The sequence below is a fragment of the Neodiprion lecontei genome, chromosome 3 (assembly GCF_021901455.1).
Source record: "Neodiprion lecontei isolate iyNeoLeco1 chromosome 3, iyNeoLeco1.1, whole genome shotgun sequence".
Taxonomy (NCBI): domain Eukaryota; kingdom Metazoa; phylum Arthropoda; class Insecta; order Hymenoptera; family Diprionidae; genus Neodiprion; species Neodiprion lecontei.
This window is the reverse complement of record NC_060262.1, coordinates 41,233,661-41,255,695: the sequence shown is the minus strand read 5'-3', so window position 1 is coordinate 41,255,695 and position 22,035 is coordinate 41,233,661. Positions and strand designations below refer to the sequence as shown.

The window sequence follows — 22,035 nt, the reverse complement described above, 5'->3', positions numbered from 1 at the left end:
CACGGGAGCCAAGAGGTGGAGGATTTACGCCACGGATGACGGTGAAGATGAGGATTAGAAAGGGAGGGAGAGATAGAGAAAGAGAGAGGGCGACTGTCGAGGAGAGCAGCAGAGAGCGAGGGAGAAATAGAGAGGGAGATCGAGCAGGGGTAGGGCAGGACAAGGTATAGACGTCAGAACAGTCGAGCTGTTTCCTTCAGTCGTTCGCGGACCTCGACACACAGCTGAGGTCGAAGAGGGCATCAATCCCTCCCTGTTGCCTCTTGCTCTTTCTCTGTCCGTCTCTTCTCTTCACAGTGTCACTATCTCCCTCGCTCACTAGCTCGTTTCGCACCAGAGCCCGCGGAGTTCCAAGTGTGCTGTTGGTTTTTTTTTTTGCTCGTTTTTTCTTCCTCTCCCCGTCTCGTCACCTGGACCAAACCCCAAACCCATCGAGGACCAAACGTCATGCGGTTCCAGTACATCGTCGGGGCATTCCTGCTGCTCTTCTGCTGTTTACATGGTTCGTATGTACCTACTACGTTACTTACTAACTCAGATTACTCACGCTGCACATCCATGTGCACACTGCAGTCAATTGGTTAGAATTCTAAGCATTTACTTCGTGTAATTCAGATTTGTATACATATACTTTGCGTTTTATTATTATAAATGCATCTGTGGAATCAGTTCATGTCCCGATTCCCGACAGAAATGTATTCGCGACGAAAGTCTTTTTTGTCTGCTCTTCGTTGTTCTTCAACTCCACTTTGAATCACGATATAAATTTGTTATATTTGAAAGATCCAGCGTATTTTCATGGTTTTCGTTTTTGTTCGTTTTAATGCCACTTTAATGTACGTTATATCTATGGAGTGAGGATCTTACTTCCTGTCATTGTCTTTTATGTCACTCGTGATCATAACGTCTTCCGTAATACCGGTCCCCAAGGACAGAGTCGGTAACGAAATTCATCATTACATGCGTCTATTTGAGAACACGATCGAACGCCACAAGTATCCGTGTTCTCCTCGCAAATTTCAAGACGAAAAAATCACATCTCGAATGATGAAAAAATTTACGACAACAAATCCATGGGGATACGCACAGCTTGCAGAAATAATCCACGAAATATGCAAATGCAATGGAATGGACGAAATGGACCGATCAGAACATTGACACGTAGAGTTTGGCAGCTGCTGCACCAAATGGGGCTCTGTAAAGAAAGAGAGCAAGAGACTCCAAGGGGAGGCCAAGGGGTTCCTCGAAGCCCTGGAGGCTTAAAGGCCTGAAGGTGTGAACGCGGAACGCGGACGCGGTGGAGTTGAAACGTTGAATTCGTAGGACTTTGTACGCACGGGTGACTGCAGCAGCTTCTTTCATCCCTTGATGTGAAAACCAACTGGTTAGAATCCCTTCATAAGAGATGCTAATGCGTACCCGCGGCCGGATAGCAACTATACGACGTACTCTTGACTATCTAAATCACCCGTACCTGTACGGAGGATGTAATGTTGATACGTTTTTACTCGTGGTCAAACTGTTCCTTAGGGTTGTACATTTATTAACCTTTTTATTTTTTTTGAGGTGCCATTCGAAAAATTTGTGACGAATACGGAAAAAAAGTGTCGTAAAACCTGGAGAAAGTAGGAAAATATTTAGAGGTCGCTATCAATTATTGTAATTTTTTTTATTTACTTTTATCTGTACAACTTACGGACTTATATACATATTAGTTTATTTTTTTCGTATCGTGGTCCGAATAGCCATTGTTCATAAAAATCAGTACTGAAAACGAAATAGGGACATTAAAGTGATGCGATACTCCTATTTCGAGTAATGAGTGATTAATTGGACCACGATACGAAAAAATAAACTAATATATATAAGGCCGTAAGGTGTACACATAAAAATAAGTAAACAATATTACAATAATTGATAGTGATATCTAAATATATTGTCCTACCTCCTCCAGGTTTTACGACAAGTTTTTCAGTATTTGTCACAAATTTTTCGAGTGGCTCCTTGAAGAAAATTTTTCCACTGTACTATTACTACTGTGGTAATTTGCTCACGCAGGCATTTTGTATTCTCATTCTCATGATGCAGAATAATCGTCTTTTAATTCTATCAACGGCTGTATATGATTCTCCCTATGTATGATCCAAAAGAAGGTGAGTATACATGCATTCCTGTATACCAGAAACAGATTTCAATCGAACATCCTGTATGCATGTGAACACTGTACCTGCATACATTGTAGAAGATCGCAGAGGGAATCGGGGTAGTAAAGTTGGTACGAGATGAATAATGAACTTGGTCCGTTTGACATTTATATAGGTATGCAGTGCATACTTGATATACGTATGTACGTGCTATACGTGCCTTAGCCCATGAGAGCTGTTTCGATAGCATCTCTTAACGCAGACGTTTGCATCTCTACGTGGTTCTTTTACTTTTTTCACCATGTTATGCTAGTCGGTATACAGTACCCATAAACCGTTGAACGTAAACTGAGATTCAAGTGATATCTGCATAGCTTGCGCGAGATTCTTCGTTCAACTGAGCTAGTTATCTCTTACGTGCAGCTGTCCCATACCGAAGTGTCTGGATGCCGGTGATCTGAGCCTGGAAATTTTTTATTCATGCGAAGACGCGTGATGATCCATTGGAACGTTCCCCGATAGCTGTAAAGAATCGTCGACGGTAAATTTCGGTCAGCTTGTTTTTCACACCTTTTTAATTACCTTACCCGTCTAAAGAACCTACGATTATATGGTGATAACCGTTTTATTAGTTGTTAATTTATTGAAAAAATCCGAAGTTCACCGTGGTATAAACGTAATCGCGGGCACAGGGCTAATATCACGTCTCGTCGTGATGGAGAATATGAGGACAATTTTCACTCGGACCTTTTCATTCGAACCGGTTGTGCGGCTTCTCCCCTCAAAATTTCATTCCAAATAAAATGATTAGTTGCTAAAGACGTCGGAGAACGGTGTAGGTACTCGCCGAAAGAAACCGCAAGCCTTAGTCATACCTCAAATCTCTGCTTCTCCGAGCAGTCAAACTGGTCCTTGTTGTAGTCTAGAGCTATAACCCAAAACATGATTTATTATACCGGTCGACAAAATTTTGTAACGAGGAACGTGCTTACTGATTTTTAAATACCTATTTATCCTAATTATAAAACCATATTTATTTTGATTCGATCAGGTCTAGTTTTTGTGTTATAACTACTACCATTAAAATTGAATATTTATCGTTTTTACTCACCTTTTTTTATTCAGTTTGTATTTTTTATTTTCTATAAATACCGGTTAGTTGGTTACAATAAATAACAAAAAACCCTGAATCAAAAAATATGTGTCGAAACGATGTTATGACACAAAAACTAGACTTGATCTAATCAAAATAAATATGGTTTTATAACGAGGCTAGATAGGTATTTCAAAATTAGTAAGCACCTTCCTCTTTACAAAATTTAGTTGATCAGTGTACTGTAACACCATAATTATGTACCCTCATTTTTTGTTCATGTAGACTGTATTTTTGGAAAAACTAAAAAAATCATATTACAATAAAACGTTTCGTGCCTGAAATATCCTAATATCAATTCTATTACACTAAACCTTGTTCCTAATATAATCAGTTGAAAGTTTTCACGTTACACACAAAAAGTGAATTTTGTTTACCCAGTGTCATATCGAGTGTAAAAGCGGATATATCGAAAATTCACATGACTGGCTATAGAAGTTCATCTCGTTTATGGTGTAAGCATACCCTTTATAGTCGACCACGTAACAGGAGCACGTGTCTCGGGTAAGGTTGCAGGGGTGGGGTGAAAAAAAAGGCGCGAACATAATCCACCCTTTTCGCAAACTTGCGGTCTTCGCAGGATCAGGATCTGTTTCGCGATCCACGGTTTTTGTCCAGACATCGTGACTTGGGTTACTTTGCTGACCCGGAGACCCACTGACTTAAACGTTCCACACTGAATTTAAATCACCTTGCCACCGCTGCCTCCTCTCATCTCTCTTCCTCTCCTTTTCTTTCTACACTTTCATCTCTTTCACCTCTATATTATTTCTTCCTTTTCCGTCGCGTTCTGGTCTCACGCTCCACATCCTCGCGTGTATGCATATTGTCTTACACCATTGAGAGCGAGGAACATGTAATATCAAATCCGTAGGAAGAGACAAATTGCACTGATTATCCATTCACACGGTCTATATTATTTACTTCGAGTGAGGCTCACGACGTAAAAAAAAAAAAATAAGTAAAAAAGGTTTTCTTTCAAACAAGTTCTGAATGTTTTGCAAAATTGCCAACATTTCATTTCTAGTACCATGTATCCCAAAAATAAATCAATGAAGGTATTGAAAAAGAACACACTGCGCATGTCCGATTGTTGAACAAAGGTGACGAAAGTAGGTGAATAGAATTTCAATAGAACATAATCCGAAGGAAAGCTAGATATAGCGAACACACTGAAAACTAAGAAAAGTATTAAAAAAAAACGTCACTATCCGAGACGGAAAACTTAGTATCATGTCGATAGTTTCTCCAGACGAATAAAACGCACAAACCCTTGCCAAGATTTCTCCAATCAACCTATGCAAAAATGATTTTCCCGGGGAACATGATTTAGAATCAGCTCGTTATAATTACATTAGAATTACATTAGGTCATTGCGAGTAGAAAGCTGCGGGTGCATCGAAGAGAAACCGAAGATTAATTTGTGCCACGTTGCTAATAACCTTTTCCCCTAACCTAATCTAATAAAGGACTAACAGATTAACCAACGTTCGCAAATGTAATTCATGCAATAAAACATCTTATAAACCAGTGTTGAATTTTGCGCGGCAATAAATAACGGTCAGAATCGGCGAGCCGATTGTAAGTGTCGGATGAAAGGGCGGCAGCATGGAGAGAGAACGCGCCTTACAATCTTCGCACCAAATTGACATTAATTATAGCAGTATGATAGAGAAAATAAACGAATTATCCGTCCGCCAATGAGAGTTCATCTATAGATAATTATGCCCGAGACTCGGGCACGGCAGCAGAACGTTATTTCCATTTCTTAGTTTCATTTTTTTTTTTTTTTTTTCTTCATTCGCACCTCTTTCTCTCTCAATCATAACGGGGTATTTTATGGACTGGACTATAAGTGCTGAATCTTGTTACAAAAATTCAACCGGTATGGGTGTGATGCGCTACGAATAATAATTAGTTATTCATTAGGCGTGGTTGATAATCTGGATGGGTCACGTATACGGTCGCGGTAAAGATACACTTGCACGAGAATGTACATTATTATTTCGAAAATAAACTATAATAATGGATATTAATTATTGTCCAGTGGATTTCTTTTCCTCTTTTACAATGCTCTGTGTGAGAATTGAGCACAAGTGAAACTCCCACATAGATACCTAGTAATTACACGTATAATACCTACAGTAGGTGAAAAAAAGGTGGACAGTTGTTTCCCGCTCGCAGACTGTCAGAGATTTCAAAGCGAGTGAATACCGACGGACAATCAGCTCATTCAATTTCCCATTGATCGACTCTAACGATCCATTCATCGAAGTTGTTGTTCCCATTTTCACACATTTATATCGGCTAATTTTTTCCCTATCTTCTATCTCTTTTTATTCTCCAACTTTTTCACCATTCCCCTTTTCTTTTCTATTCCTAATCTTACTTTTCACGCACCACTTGCTTTGCCTTCCCGGACCTCTATCACTCTCGTTCGGGTCTGATTACTCTACATGCACACCTCTGTTTGTTTGTTGTTTCTTTTTTTGCTTTTTCTTTCTAATCTTCTTTCTGTTTTTTTCACCCTCATCACAAATAGAATACGTTTTCAATCAATTGTAACGGTGTACCTAAATTCCCCATACATAGGTATATATAACACGAATAACAACTATTACGCCATACACGCATTGGGGCCAAAATCTTACTTTCCTCGCTCATTTCTAATTGTTTTTCCAACTGCGTGATGGTAAGTCTCCTCATTTTCCCCTCTCAAGTAGAGGATTCGAGATCGGCATCGTTTAAGTACATGATCGTGACCGACCGCATGATCAGCATTCTTTTAAACAGCCGGCGGTCAGTCGAAGCCCATATCGAGTCACGTACTCATGGTTGGGGCCACATCTATCATTCCGTAAATTAGATTAACTGTACGCTAAGCTAAATCCATGACTTTCCATGATATTACCGCGAACCTGGTGCGTCCAAGAATCCGCGACGTTGCGCCTCGAATAGCCGAACGGCAATCCTGACAACAGTCCTCGCTGCTTGGCCTTGAAACCTTGATACCATGGTCGTACCTTGCCTTTGCCGACACTTTGCGCACGCTCCTCCTGCTTCCTGGTTGTCGGTTTGTCGCGCGGGCACCGGGAGTAAACCGTTAAAAAATTTCGAATAACTCAACAGTCCTACTTTGAATATTTAACGAGTAGAGCCAAGATCAGCGCGCTGAAAGACAGAGAAAGAGGGAAAGACGCTAACACAGCTCGGGACCGACCACAAGCCACGCTGTTCCATTTTTCGTCGAAGCATTAACGCGTTCAGGTATATTCCTAACTGCACCCGCAGGCAGAGTCCGGTGTTTGCTTTTGTCTTTGGGACCAGAGGAATGGCAGTATCCGCGTTCGTCGCAAGGTTCCGGTACATGTAGCTTGCTTTTTTATAAGGTCCCACTTGAAAAATTTGTGATACGTATTGAAAAAAAACTGTCTTAAAACCACGAGGATGTAGGAAAATATTTAGAGGTCACTACGAATTATTGTAATATTTTTTATTTATTTTTAAGTGTACACCTTACGAAATTAAATGTATATACATTAGTTTATTTATTTATTTTTTTATGATGGTCCAATTAATCGTTTACCAATCAATAGCAAACTGCGCGTAACAATTCCGCAGTTTGCTGTTCTTGACTTTTATCCGAAAGATTAATCGTCTCGGAGAGATTTGTTGAAAAACAGTTTTTGTTACCGAAATAAAAGTATCGCATCACCTTAATGTCCCTATTTTAGTACTGATTTTTACTAACAATTATTAATTGGATCACGATACGAAAAAAATAAGCATATTATACACAAGCCGGCAAGGTATACACATAAAATTGTATAAGAAATATTACAGAAATTGGTAGTGAACTCTAAATATTTTCCTACTTCTTCGAGGTGTTACAAAAATTTTTTTACAGTATTTCTCACAAATTTTTCGAGTGGCACCTGAAAAAAAAAATTTTAAAAAATGAAACACCCTAATGTAGCTACATTTGTGTACAGCCAACTCTCGACGTTCTTGATATCAGCCTCATGATATTTTATATTCAAGTTAGATCAGTATCACTGCTACTGGGTATCAAAGTATTTCACTCCGATACTATGGTTAGAAATTTTTCGATTGTAGGACAACAGTCTTCTTGCGTTCATTCTTCCATCTCGAGAACAGCGAGTCGATAATATCCGCAACACCCTGCAGTGGAGTGCGTTTCAAATTGTCAACCTCTCCAGCATGTTTCCAATTCGTCCTCATCTTATGGAAGCCTGCGTCTTCGAATGCCGGACCAACTCGGATATGTCACTAAAACTCCACCGTCTCATCGTAGAATTAATGTGTAAATTCGAGTAACTGCAAAGGTCTTCATTTGCTCACGACTAGTTCCATGCAATGACCCTGCGAAAATACTCTATCCAACATTGCACAATGTTAACGGTGTCCGATATCAACAGGTTATACGAACGGTCCAGAAAACTTGCCTGCTTCTCAAATAACATCAATACGACCAAATGCTTTCAATGATTACCGGTTAATGCGGCTGGAACTTCGTTGCGGTGTGTAGACGACGTACTAAGGCTTGGATGTTGAAATTAGTTTCTATCATGGTCTGGAAATTGAAACCCATGCGTTCGCCCCGAAGGCAACATAGGTATAAGACACTGCATGTACGCACTTCTTGGGGCATGCAAAATATGTACACATAGATTCAGTCTTCAGCGTTTGGAACTTTTATGATCACTTGCGTCCCAGATTTCTCTGGCGTACTTGTAATTTACCTACATGCGTGTGTATTGTATACGTGTGCCCACATATATGACACGTGTTGTGGATGTATTGTAAGGAGTTTTGCCGATGCCCCGCGTATCTGTTACTTGCGTCCAGCTATATAATTAGGTCTCTCATAGACCGTATGTTTCGTTCCGCAGTATGGATTTCTCGGCTTTTATGATTTACTATCCCGCGAGCAATTCGTAATCCGTAAACGAGAAGCGACAAAAACTCTGGTCGCCTATTAGAAGAGATGAAAATACGTTAAAACACAACCTGCAGCTGGATAATGACGGAGAATTAACCACCGCATGTATGCATAACCTTTGTTTGGTACCAACTGCAAACCTTCGGCGGATGTACAAGTTAACCCTGCGTTATTCTTCTTTGCAGTAAATATGGCCATTATATTGGAACCCTCATTAACTTTTTACAACGAGCAAGAACTACTTCCTAATCACATGTTCCAATGAATGTCAGCTTTAGACAAACCACGCAAGAACAGGGTGGTTGATGCACTTCTGAACTCAATCGATCGATCGTAAAAGTGCCATTAAAGACTGCAAAATGAAGTCTAAACATGTTCGAGAATCACAGCGTCAAAAGCCGCATTGACTAATGTAATTGTTCGATGATTTCGCGCAGTTCGATAGGAAAGCAGGACTATATGTATGTTTTTCCAGTTGATCCAATGAACATTGAGAAGCGTTAACGGCTCTTCCCTGTTGGTCAATTATTCACAATCAGTAACAGATTCGTATTCTGCGAAGTATCACCGAGACCTGCAGTGTCATTCAACTGATTGATGTCGCGAAGTCACGCGAATCGAAAAACAGCGTTAGCTATCTCGAGTCGTTATAATTGCGTGGTTCTCGAGAAAATCACCGTCACAATTGGCGGGTCGTTTACACTAGGGGATTTTGACTCGCTGTATTTCTGACGAACTAACGGCCGCTTCTCGGGCATAGGACACTTCGTTGTAATTAGTCTATATAGATTGTCGAGAGATATACAAGTATCTGGCGTGAGCAGTATTCCAGAGCAGGAAATATTCATTTCCTGTTATTTCAGTCGATGTTATTTATTTTCAATGACGTGTAGAGTGCCGCTGGAAGCATATCTGTAACTATGCGGCAGGAGGCAGCATTACTTTCTATAATACCCTCTATCCATGCTAGTCTCTCGACGTTGGTTACACTCGTTAATCTTCCGATTAAGGGCGCGGTCCCGCTCTCTATCAGTAAGCTTGCTTGGCCTCCTTAGCCCCAGGTATGCCTCCATTCCTTCTTCTCTTTTGTACTTGTTACTCTACTTTGAGCTTGATAATTAGCGAACTGATGATAATCCGTGTATGTAGCTACGTGCCCGCCTTCGTATAACGGGGTACACGGTCGTTAAGCTCCAAGGTGTTGTCTCTCGTCGCGCTTATTCGCCCCATGTTCCTTGCCTTACCCGCCTCGTATATATCACCCCGCATGCCGGTTCCAGCCACGGTCTTGATTGTTTTATATCACCGTAAAACAATGCCCCACAAGGAAGCGAGATTTTAACTATACCGGTAGTCTTCGCCTCCCGCCGCATTGTGCCGTTGCAGAAATCACATGTTGTATACGTACAATAACGTATTATGTGCACAGTCTGCATAGTCATGGGCAATAGCGTCGTTAACATGAACTGGGTGCCTTCACCTGAATTGAGGTGAGTCTGCATTATTGTCAAGCTGCAACAGGCGTCGGTGTGAGAAAGTATTCGTGAACCACCAATGAGACAATAGGTAACGTCTTGGCTTTCCACCCATTCCTGACAATGAGACAATTATTCTGTACAAGCATGGTATATTGGTACAGAGTTATGAAACCTTGTCAACTGGGCCATGTCCAAGGAATTTGATTTGGTCAACGACGACGGAAGTAAGATACGTATACTCTAAACTTATGAACCCTGATTCCATCAAGGAGGGCGGATTTTTTTAAACAATTATTGAACCTCTTCTTTCAAGTGGTTTGCCAATAGTTTCTCTCTCTCGGTCATTCTCTTCCACCCTCTGCTTGCTTGTTAAAAGCTTCTCCTCCCCATCTCATACTTGCAGATAGATGCGGACAATTGTACGCGTGAGTAGTAAGTACGTGTACAATTTCCTCGGCATTGTTAGCCTATCAGAGGTCAGACAGTACTGATTGATTAATTCATTTCGAACCGTGCGACTTAGGCGGATTTATACCTTGACGCCTTCAGGTTATAGCTCCGAATAATCGAATATCCGCGTACCCGTGACAAATTCTCTCTTCTGACTTTGCCACCTCGCACTTAAAGTGATTCCGTTGATTGCGCAACAACCTCCCAGAGCGCGGTTGTTATATCATTGAACCCGACTTTTTTGCTGCTTGAGGATACTTTATTATTTCGACATCACAATGAACCGTAATACACCCAGTTTTCCCAAATTCAAATCCAATAAGTACCTTACTTAAGAGTTCCTTACTTTTCTACAACTGATCGAGGATCAAACGACCATAAAATCCGAGAGCATAACGCCACGGTCAAAATGATTTGACAAAATGACATTCATCATCTCAAATTCGAACTTCACCTCGAGGCATATGTATACTCTAAGTCTTCGCATGGATGTAATTTAGAAGTGCATGTATCGCGATATCGCTGCCATGTATCTCTTGAGTAATAACAAAACGTGTAAAAAAATCTAGGCAATGGAATTCAACGGTGTCCCGGAGCCAGGAGATAATGCTTATCGACTTGCAAGATCAACGGCGTCCTCGAGCTGCCGTTGGGCGGTCTCGTGTTCTCTCTCGCTTTAGAATGGATCCCCTCGTTCATTTCTGCATGAATATGCAGACACGAAATGATTTATGTAAAATCATCGAGGTTTCCTCTATACGCCAGCTCACTCTTTTTTACACCCAATCGGAGAGTAAAAAAAATAAACTAATCATCGACTTCTCCTCGTTCGCGAATGGTAGCGCACCAAATTCCCCCAAAACGAATCAAATTAGTCAAATATCTTGCGACCGTTACGTGACCCGATCCAAGTCGAAGGCCTCACCACGGAATTACCCCGAATCAGTAATTGTCCGCAAACCAGTTGGACTGCATCAGACGTATTAAGGTCATGCAGTACACCTTTCTTTACCGACCGAGCAAACTCACCCTTTTCCTTATTAATTAACTAATGTAGGAAGAAAACGGGTGAGTTTGCTCGGTCGGTAAAGAAAGGATTACTGCATGACCTTAAGCCTCGGTTTCCTAATACGCGGCAAAACTTACACCTTGGATACACAACTCGCCGATTAAATATATTTACAGATGCACGCATAACTCTGATATACTTATACGCCCGAGGCTGGTCCAGGTAAGCGACGAATGCTGTTGACCTACCGGTTGATCACTGGACCGTGAAGCCCGCGACATGTGCTTGGGGTCCCAGTAAATCACTCTTCTTCACATACGAACGTCGCCGCGCGTTATAGCCAATACATTTCTGCGCACAGTTCGTGTGTATAATGGACCGGAAATAACGACGACCGTTCCATTAGAATCTCACGCTTATAACTGTGCACACAGAGTGTGTCTACGTTTCTCTTCTAATTTCTTTCGCGATACCGTTTCACCCATTTTTTTATTTCTTACGTCTTTTCAATCGCTGCACTGGCAATAACAACACCTACGGACTACTGTCATGTAGGTGATCTTGTCGTCGTTGTGTTCGTGCGTATATGTGTATAATATATGTACAGGAAACGTCAGTGTTTTCGAGAATTAAAGTGCGGTTAATGCATTGACCCGTAACTCGAATCATCGCCAGGTGGCACACATACATATATGCATTATAATTTTACGGCACATGAACGGTATCCCCCGAATTTTGGAACTATGATACTTCTCGGACTCTCGGAAGTTTACAGTTCGGTACGTACGGTTAACGAGCTAACTTCGTTAACTTCGAATATCCATTTCCACGAAACCGTTGCTGCCCGCACTGACATATGTTGGAAATGTACTTTTAGGGACTAGCGTGCATTCAGAGATTTTTAAATAAAATATAGCAACTCCCATGACACCTGTTTGGTAGGCTTCCCAAGCGTGATCTTCATACCCTGCATAGCTCAAAATATACAGGAAACTTTGGCTCTCATGGTTCGGTAGAGTTGAAGTATAAACATCCATCAGAGATGAAGTGACAGCATCATTCGTCTGAAATCTTTCCTAGAATCACGTCACGTGGAATGTTGAATGACAAGTCTCGTGGAAACAATAACCGCTTTCCATGATAAAAGAAGTGCTTCGGAATTACGTATATCATGCCCTAAATTTTATCGCTTTTGAGACAATTACTTCTTGGATTCAAATTCAAATCCGAAAACGCTCGCAGAACAATGAATAAACGTGTTAACGGTACGGGCTGTATATTCCGAACAACCTTTGTAGGACATCTAGAATTCTAGCCACGACGGTGACGGTGGCAGGTTGATATACAGAAGAAAAAATGACAATTAAAAGAATGTAAAGTATTTGGTATTCAGGTCGTGAGAAAAATGCCTTACATGCAAAACTGTTACTGTAAAGTTCGATTTACCTGTTATAGGCTGAAATTCTCATACTTCAACGTGCATTCCGCAATTCTACTATACATATACCCATACGGAATATTTTATCGCAATGTATTCAGACATTCCAGTATATGTAGAGTTTAATCCGGGATTCCCTGATTCACAAGTCCAGCGACACGGACAACGAGTCGGGGCTGTTATCGTGGTCAACCAGGCGGTTACAATACTTGCAAGCAATTCAACCGGAACATACGATTAAGCTACCAGGGATTGCCATCTTCTTTTTCAACAGCTATCGCTGATGAGGTGCGGCACACTCGCTGGTCCGTGTCGTTCATCGGTTCGATCTATAAGGCAACCCCCAATGCATTCACGGTATGTCTGGTCATACACCATAGGTATACACTAGGATGGTTCTTTTATGGGGTAAAAAAAAAAATTCGTAACAGAACCTGTCAAATCGGTTCCCAATGGTGAAAAAAAAAATCCCTCATTTTTTCAGATTTTTATTTCATTCCCTTAGTCTCCCTTCGTCCCCATATAAGAATTACCCATACACCCAAAGATATGTATATGGTATCTGAATGTCCGCAATTTATGCGGGTGTATCGCAAGCCAACCGAAACCTAAGCTCACGATTATACTTATAGGCATCATATCTATTTACACGCTCGCTGGGACGTAACGAATACCGATGTACACATATACGCAATTATACACCGATGAAGGGAGTGCGAAAATGTCGGTTAATCAAGCCACAGATATGACGCGATACGTAATTGGAAATTATACCCGCCGACGTATGATCTGTATGGGTATAATTACGTGTTAATAGTCGGTGATGGTTCAGCCTCGTACTTATCAACAGATGAGATACCTATCACGCAATGCCATGCCTCGTTATGCTTATTACTGGTGGCTGAACCCTTATATCATGTACCGAACTGCTAAGCCAATTATAGCAAGACTTTTTTTTGTCAATTATGTTGGTATGCGATCTTTGCATGTACACAACTTTGAATTCCTCGATGCGAATTGTCGATGATAATTGAGCGTTATCTTACACCGTCACAGAGTACGACGAACTCTGTGACTGCCGGATACTAAAAGCGACACTTTACCTATGGCGCCATAACAACTTCAAACGCCTTTCTACAGGAAGACTGATTTCTGTGAACCGTAATTTCCGACCATCCCGCACATCGTATAACGCCTTTCAATAATTTTGCTTCCAGATTACGTAGCGGAAGGTGCGACGAATTGTCCCAGAATATGTCCGCCGAGCGGAGAACCGGTATGTGGAAGCGACGATGTCATTTATGCCTCCCAGTGCGACATGCGGAAAAAAATGTGCGGCAAAGGTAGGCGCCATCGATTATTCCACCTTGTGGCGCAGGAATTTCCTTAAAAAACAAAAAATTACAACAAACCTGTGAACCTTAATAACTCAATACATCATCTTCTGCAAATATTGCAAATTGCCGACTCGCAACAAGGCTCCAAGTATCAAGTCGGAAGAGATATGATAGTTACCGGATAGTCAATTAACTTTAGACTGTGTTTGATTTTAATTTCATCTTCTTCAGGGGTGACCGTTTCCAAGGAGAAATCAGCCTGTCTGAGGTCTTCCGGTAGCAAATGCGAGCATCGTTGTCCGGGCGATTCGGACGCAGTTTGCGGTACCGACGGGCGTACCTACTTGAACAAGTGCATGTTGCGGGTCGAGATATGCAGAGTTGGGATCGAGCTTTCGCACTTGGGTCCATGCAACAACATCTCGGCACACAGGGAGAATTGCCCAGTATCCTGTGATCTGGCCCCACTGGACGGGCCGATTTGCGGCAGCGATGGAAACGTCTACAAGTCTACGTGCCAGATGAAACTCCTCACCTGCGGGTGAGTCGCCGTTTGACGAAGACGTAAAGGGTGATCGGAAATATTATAGTTGTAAGAGTATGCTAACCTTTGCACATCTTTAACATCCCATACAGACAAGGTGTCGTGCGAACGAACAAAAAACACTGTCAAACTACACGGCACTGTAGAGAATCCTGCTGGAGAGGTGCCAAACCAGCTTGTGGAAGCGACGGAATTCTCTACTCGAACACTTGCAAAATGCGGGCGAAAAATTGCGGGTACGATTCTCCATTACCTCATAATCTTATCCCCTCCGAGTTAATGGCTTCCGCTTTTTATCGTTGGTGTGGAAAAAGTCTAGACCGTGTTTTAACACCATAAGGCTTATGAATGTGGGGTACCGATTTCTTTGCAGCAAGCACGTGTTCGAGGTGCCAATGTCATTCTGTGTGTCTCGGGAACGGACAGCCGGTGGAAATTTGCCCACAACGTGCCCGTTGGACTGCAATAACGAACCGGAAACACCCGTCTGCGGATCGGACGGAGGCATATATCGGAATGAATGCGAGATGCAGATGCTGAATTGCGGGTTTGTATCGAATTGATGTTTCGCACCCAAGCGATTAAAGACTTTTCACCTGTTTGCTCGACCTTCATCTTCATAAAATCCAACAGACAATCTAGAAGAAAGGTGACCAAGGCTGACTTCGAGAAGTGTCGACCACGGTTAAACAAGTGTATGAAACAACAGCAGAGGTGCGTCGATGAGGATGACCCAGTTTGCGGCAGTGACGCCAACACATATCCAAACCAGTGTCGACTCAACGTCGCGATTTGCCTGTAAGACCTTACTTTGCACTGTTTGAATTAAGTAACGCTCCTTGACAGCTCGTCGTCAGACCTGCAGCGAAGTCGGTCGCACTATCCAATAACGATTGCAAAATCAATCGGTTTCAGGAAAGGAATCCAGCTGGCTCACGTTGGACAGTGCACAGCCTTGAAGGAAGTGGAAAATTGCCCGGAAGACTGCAGCGAAGTTGTAGAGGAGCCCGTTTGTGGAAGCGACGGCAATGTTTATAGGTAGAATAATTTGTTTATTGCTCTATTTACATTTCACTCTGACGAGGAAGGTATCCCAGGTCGATCTCTCCGATTTTACTTTTTTTGCAATATGTTACAGTAGACTCAAAACTAAGCGACACGTATTTTTTTTTATCTGCCATTAAACACTCTAAGGGGGTGAAATCACCCTTCAAAGTGAGGCGTGTCAAGGGGTGATTTGGCAGTTTCACCCACAGGAACGTAATATTTTTTAACCCATCCACTTGGAAAAGTTTTCTCGCAACGAGAATTGAAAAATATAATTTTCTCAATTGAAAAAGAAAACTGCCAAACCTTCCCTTGACATGCTTTACTTTGGAGGGTCGTTTCACTCCCTTGAAGTGTTTAATGGCGGATAAATAAAAATATGTGTCGGTTAGTTTTTAGTCTACTATAACTTATTACAAAAGAAATCTAATCTTGAAGATCGACCTGGGATATCTTCCTTGTTAGTGCATCTTTGAGAACTTTTGTACAGTCTGAACACAACCGATGATCAGCGTTTTAATCCTGCGATCGAAGCATCATTTTATCCCTGTTCCACGTGTATTATAGTCATACCGCAAATCAATCATAAAACACGTTACAGATCAACGTGCCATTTGCGGCGAGACACTTGCGGTCAACGTGTCGTTCCAGTCCCTGCTCAACACTGCCCCACAACGGCGCTGTGCAATCAAGTTTGCGAAGGAGACCGGCAATTCGTGTGCGGCTCGGACAACAAGCTTTACAGGAACGAGTGTGAGATGAAACGGGATAATTGCGGGTGAGTCGATCGTAACTGATCTTTATTTGCGAAAATTTTCACCCAGGGGTCAGTTCCCTGAAGCTCCAGTCCCTCACCAGCGTTCATTATTTTCGTTCACGCCGTAGGAAGCACGTCTACGTCGTGCCGATGAAACGGTGCCTTCAAGGATTTTCTTTTCGTGGATGCCAAAAAATCTGCCCCCCTTACTACGATCCTGTCTGCGGCACTGACGGAATGACCTACAGCAACGAGTGCTTCCTAGAGATTGAAAATTGCCGCAGTCGAAGTCTCGTCACGAAAAAGTACCACGGTGTATGCGGCCAGCCCACCGAGGAGCCAAAAAATTATCTGTACTAGGACTTACACTTGAGGAGCCCGTGAGAGGAACTCGAACGCGATTCGCCGTTAGATGGGATGAATTTCTACATGCCGATATAACCGCGAATTATCAATCTGCGCAACGCGCATAGAATGCAAACTGTGTTTTCTGCCGGATGTATTCGTAACGTCATAAGATAATTAAGTGATATTGGATGTGTTACTGGAATCAGGGGACAGAACCATCGCGCTTGCCTGTCGAATAATCAACACCATTCTTGTTGGTGTATTAAATATCAGTTTTTAGTAAGTTCAATTGTTATATGTGGATACGACAGGTTTCCCGCAGGAGTGATTACTATATGACACGTGGGTAAGCGTATGCCGACAATTGAGGAAAGATAATGAAATTTACGAGTTTATCAAATCTTTTTGGCGCATTTAGCATATCTTTAATCAATGCTGGCTGGTTGAACTTTCTTTTTTATATCGACAATTAATTTTCGAATATTTCGCTTATTTCAATCTGCTAGAGCACTTCGGGACCGTTCAGAAATACCTGAAAAATGTGTTGATTTTGCGAAATTGTTGAAAATTGAGATAAGTTTACATTGGAGCTAATATTTTTCCTTAAAGCTTCAGTTCGATAGACAATCAGCTCCGGCATTATGCTTGGAAAAATATAAGAAAGCGCACGAAACTCATATTTTTATAACGCATTATACACCCCTGTACTAATTATACTTTCAAACGCTTTCACCCACGGCAACGCGACGTGCCAAGAATGAGCGTAAATCCCATCAAATAGTAGAGGGTATACCTATAAATCGTGGATTCATTACACATAGGTAGGTATACACCAATGTATACACATATCAAAGGTAAATGATATTTTTCGTAAATATATTAGCACGACTCTATTGTTATTTATTGTAGTATAAATAAGGTACTGAATACTAGGACATAAACCATTATAAGTTTATAATATCAAATAATCCCTATACTATTTTTGATATCATCATATATTCGCGCCCTACTATCATGTAATGTTATAATATACTATATAATACTGAAAGTAAGGCAGAACGTTGATTAAAATTCTTCTGATCGTTAATATACATTATACTATACCATATTATGTGATGTGTGTTATATTATATCGTTTTTTTTTTCTATTTATTATTGAATACGTGAGAACTCTTATTGTATCAAGATTATAATATTGAGGACAGTTATAATTTACAATAAATACATTGTAGCATAATCTTACAATTCACTCAATTAAATAAGAAAACGGGTACGAGGATCATCGAGAGTTGTTTTGTCTAATAATTAGCTTTTTATGACACTCGTAAAACTTTTTACATTTAAGCCCAGTATGCGTTCTGAGCGAATTCAATCGTAAAATCCGAATCCTCGATTTAAACCATCAACATTGACGATTATATGAATCGATATGTATCGGATCAGATCGTACCAAAAATACTTCATAAGTATAATGAACGATGCAACAGTTTGCACATGTTGAGCAGATTGGAGTACTTTGCATTTACCGAAGCCCGATATCTGATAATGGTACTACCTGATCGTTGAGAATTCGAATGAGGGAGCCTGTTGTGCCACCTTGCGGTGCTCACGACACAACTTGCCTCGAAATAATATTGTTGGAGCCGTCAGTTGGATCCGATCTCAGAGCATATAGCTCTAAGGATCTGATCAATACTTATTGTTAGCCAAGTTTTATGCTGTGGTACATTGATCTGTGCAGGTTATGCTGAAAGTACACGTTCACCCAGATAAGCGTCAGACGAATTTCGTTAGACGTGTACGACCTGCTTCAAGAAACTAGCTGTATCGTACGGTTATAGTTTAATTGCAAGCATGGTGTAAGGAAACAAGGTGTGCTGCTTCCGTTTCTGTCGTAAAAAGTACAACATAACCTCTGTAACCAATTATTTAACATTCGATTATTATTCCCCAATCAAACAAGATACGTTGAACATAAGAATGAATGGCTCTTCTATATAACTTTTAAAAATAGTGCTCAAAATGACGTCACGTGAGAGCACGTTCTCATTGGCCGAAGCGACTTTAATGCGCAACATGATGTAAAGAAATAAGGTATGTCATAACTGAAGGCCGATTTTCGTTCAGTCTGCGTATTTCTGTATATTCTGTTTCCTAAAAATGCCAGTTTCTTCAGCAAAAAATTGAAAAAATAATAATATAAACACTAAAGGAGAAAATATCAAGCCTATTTAAAACGTCACCTTGGACATGTTTTCCGATTGGTTCAATTACGTACGCGTACGCGCATTGTTTCACCTTATTTCCTTATACCAAGATCGCAAGTGAGAAATTTCGTGAAATCGGATGGAACAGAATCAACTCGGTCAGGTGTACACATGCCTGAATCGAGCAGCATAGACACTTGTAGGCAGACTTCTGTGAAGTTAGTAACATCGCCAAGAGATGGCGCAGCCGGCACTTTATTGACATACGGTGAAAAGTATGGCGGCAAGTGTTTACGACACTGATCCAGTGTCGAAGTGCCGTTCTAAATCGCGTAGCACTCGAATCGCGTGGTGCGGATTTGGCATTCGTCCGTCGGATTCGAGTCAACGAATCAATTCGCGAATACTCTGTATTGAATAAGTGATTATTGTTGCCGTCTGGCGGGTGACAGTGTTATGTAAAGTACGCGCGGTTATCGCCGCCCGCTAAACAATCTAATCAAATATCTGTGCACACCAAGGAGATTCAGAAACGTCCAGGTGACGTACCCTACTCTTCGCGCCCGCTGTTTTAACTGTGAGTAAAAAATCCGTATTCCATTGTTAACGGCCAAGCAAACAGGCCAGACTCGACTCTCCGGCGACCTTTGAATCGTCATTCGCAATTGGCCTACCTGCGAACGCTACTCAGAATACTGCCCTAATTTGACAGCTAAGAGAACTTGCCGACCACCATCTTTGATTCTTTCCCATTCATACCGCGAATTCCTCGGTCTCCCGGTTATGCCAATTCTATTACGTAATTCATCTTTCATGCCAACTGTCGTGGAGTTTGTTGGTCACCTCGACACGCGGTGATCGTCGATAGTACGAACGGTAAAGTTCTTCTCCAGACTCCAGCCTCCACTCACCTCACTCCCTTCTCCAATTTCTGCGCTGATGTGTTCCTGTCAATTCTGCTCATTTATTATATTTCAGCTTACGTCTAGGTATAGATTAGAAATGTCAAGTAAAGGATAGATAGCCGATTTCTTTGACATTGTTTCGATACCGACTCTGCAACCGTCTCTCTCTCTCTCTCTCTGCTCTTATCGATCTTACGGAAAAGCACAATGTTCTATCATTGTGAAAAATTATCAAGGTAGTGAAGAACTTCGCATTCTTTCCCAAGCAACCAGCAACACACGAGGAATATGATGAATGATCCATTATCCGTAACCGATCCGCGATTGCGTATCGCTGGTTGTAATCCTACCCGGCAATTTCGAAGGAACGTACATACAACGAATGCGATACAATAATGTTTGCTCTGTTGTATGTACGTATTACATACACAGTGTCATGATTTGATATCTTGGTAATTGAACACCTAAACAAGAAATCGCAGCGATCGCAAGAAAAAAAATACTCTGTCCGCGCAACACTACGGTCAACAATTGATCATTGCTTCTGTACAACTATGATGCACTACGTGCCAACCGTTGGTCGTCGTCCACATAATACATGAGTGGAGATAGCATTGAATCAGGCCAAAGTCTGCCCTTGTCACACGCTTTTGTTCTTGGCCTTATTGCCGAGCCGACACGGATCTAGCAGCAACCGAGTGTGGATGTTTTATACGAACCGGCAACATGTTGTTATCCACCCTCGTGCCATCCGCGTCTTTATATACAAAGTACCGGCAGCTGGGAGATATTAAAGCTTACTTCAAATCCAGTGTCCTCATCTAACCGTGCCTTTGTAATATCCGAATGTAGAAAACGATAAAAGATCTCTTTATTTGCGGATTAACTTCTATTCTCTGTAATTCTCACCCCTCTCCATTATACCTTCTCATGCTCCAACTATGAACAATGAGTCAAAAGAAGGCACAGGTTACACCGCCTATGAATGTAAGGTAGGTATAGGTATGCGTACAGCCATTTAAAGGAAGAATAAATGGAAGAAATGGATGTATTGTTTGTGGTTTGACGATGGGTTAAACGAAGGGAACTTGGACCCCTTGACCAATCGAAGAGGCATCGAAGCCTGGGATCGGCGATCGCTCGAGGTATGCATAAACCAGGCATGCGCGCGTAGGTTTGTTTCATTCAATATATTCATCGGCCGTGTCGATATTCCGCCACGGCAGCTATAATAGCCGATGGTGGTATTGTTTACGATTTCCGATCACGTACGCATTTGAGGCGAGAGGCCGTGGTTGGCGTTAAAAATGAGTGCAGGAGAGCTGGACACAAGGAGGACCGTCTCGGCAAGTGAAGGAACGGACTGAACTGGCAATCTAGCACCACTCTCCGATTGTCAGCTAGCCCGGCTCTCTTGAGTCACTTAAGAGCTGAGCTGACTCCACATCGTCGTCGCGCGACGTGGACAACTCGAATTACTCGATCGCACAAGTATCTCCAATAAAATAAATTTCCCCGTAAATTGACCCCACGGATTGGGGCATCGAGCCAACGATGCGCCGTCGTCGCCTACGATCGTGCCGCTGACCAACCACATACGCACAGACACATTCCTTACACGCGTCATAAATTTATACTGACGCATAAGTTCAGCAGTCGTTCTTAGTTTACAACAGCACGAAGAAAGGGCGAAGGGCCTCCGGGTTGCTGAAGAGTGCATGACGGACAAAGGTGATCACGTTCAAGTTCGCATAACGTCATTAACTGTAAACGATACGTGTTGAGGAAAACCGTTGGTTCGCAAATTTTTAAGCGTCTGAAATTCGGTAAACCGTATAATAAAGCAAAACACGCTCGTGTTTAAAAAATTTAGGAAAACTGTTTTTTTTTTTCGTTACGATAACGTTACTAACTTCAATCTGATCCAAAGTGACTGGTGCACGGACGAGCAACCGTCCCAGGATCACTTTATATTGTGACACCAGTTCGAACATCGATACGATGTACCGTCGAAATTTTGACCAATCAACTGTACTGTAGGTAGGTACTTGACCGACGGAATTAACAAGAGTCAGCTCTCGTAGCTGTGCGCAATTCATTGTCACTCACGAGACAGTCGGAGGTCTGCAGACTGCTTGCTAACCGCTTGTCACGTATCGACTTCATCAACGGTCACTTTTTCTACCAGAGTATGAAGTTCGCGGTGACAACTGAGAATGAGTTGAGCAACTTGCAGAAATAAATTCCTTCTGTAA

At 41.8% G+C, this 22,035-nt stretch overlaps 2 protein-coding genes across 3 annotated transcripts in view; both read left to right on the top strand.

Moving 5' to 3' along the window:
- Window positions 1–200: 200 nt before the first annotated feature.
- LOC107227057 (agrin) lies at window positions 201–17,927 on the top strand. The gene is made up of 9 exons (XM_046735523.1): window positions 201–502; window positions 13,853–13,978; window positions 14,204–14,513; window positions 14,609–14,752; window positions 14,890–15,063; window positions 15,150–15,314; window positions 15,432–15,554; window positions 16,165–16,341; window positions 16,449–17,927. The coding sequence occupies exons 1-9, from the start codon at window positions 448–450 to the stop codon at window positions 16,678–16,680; spliced, it is 1,506 nt and encodes a 501-aa protein (XP_046591479.1). The 5' UTR covers window positions 201–447; the 3' UTR covers window positions 16,681–17,927.
- A 1,235-nt stretch (window positions 17,928–19,162) lies between these two features.
- The window catches only part of LOC107225945 (focal adhesion kinase 1), a 38,002-nt gene continuing 35,129 nt past the window's right edge, over window positions 19,163–22,035 (top strand). For both annotated transcript variants that reach the window (XM_046735520.1, XM_046735518.1), the window contains exon 1: window positions 19,163–19,452. The gene's annotated coding sequence lies outside the window, so the exon portion shown is untranslated. The remainder of the gene's footprint in view (window positions 19,453–22,035) is intronic.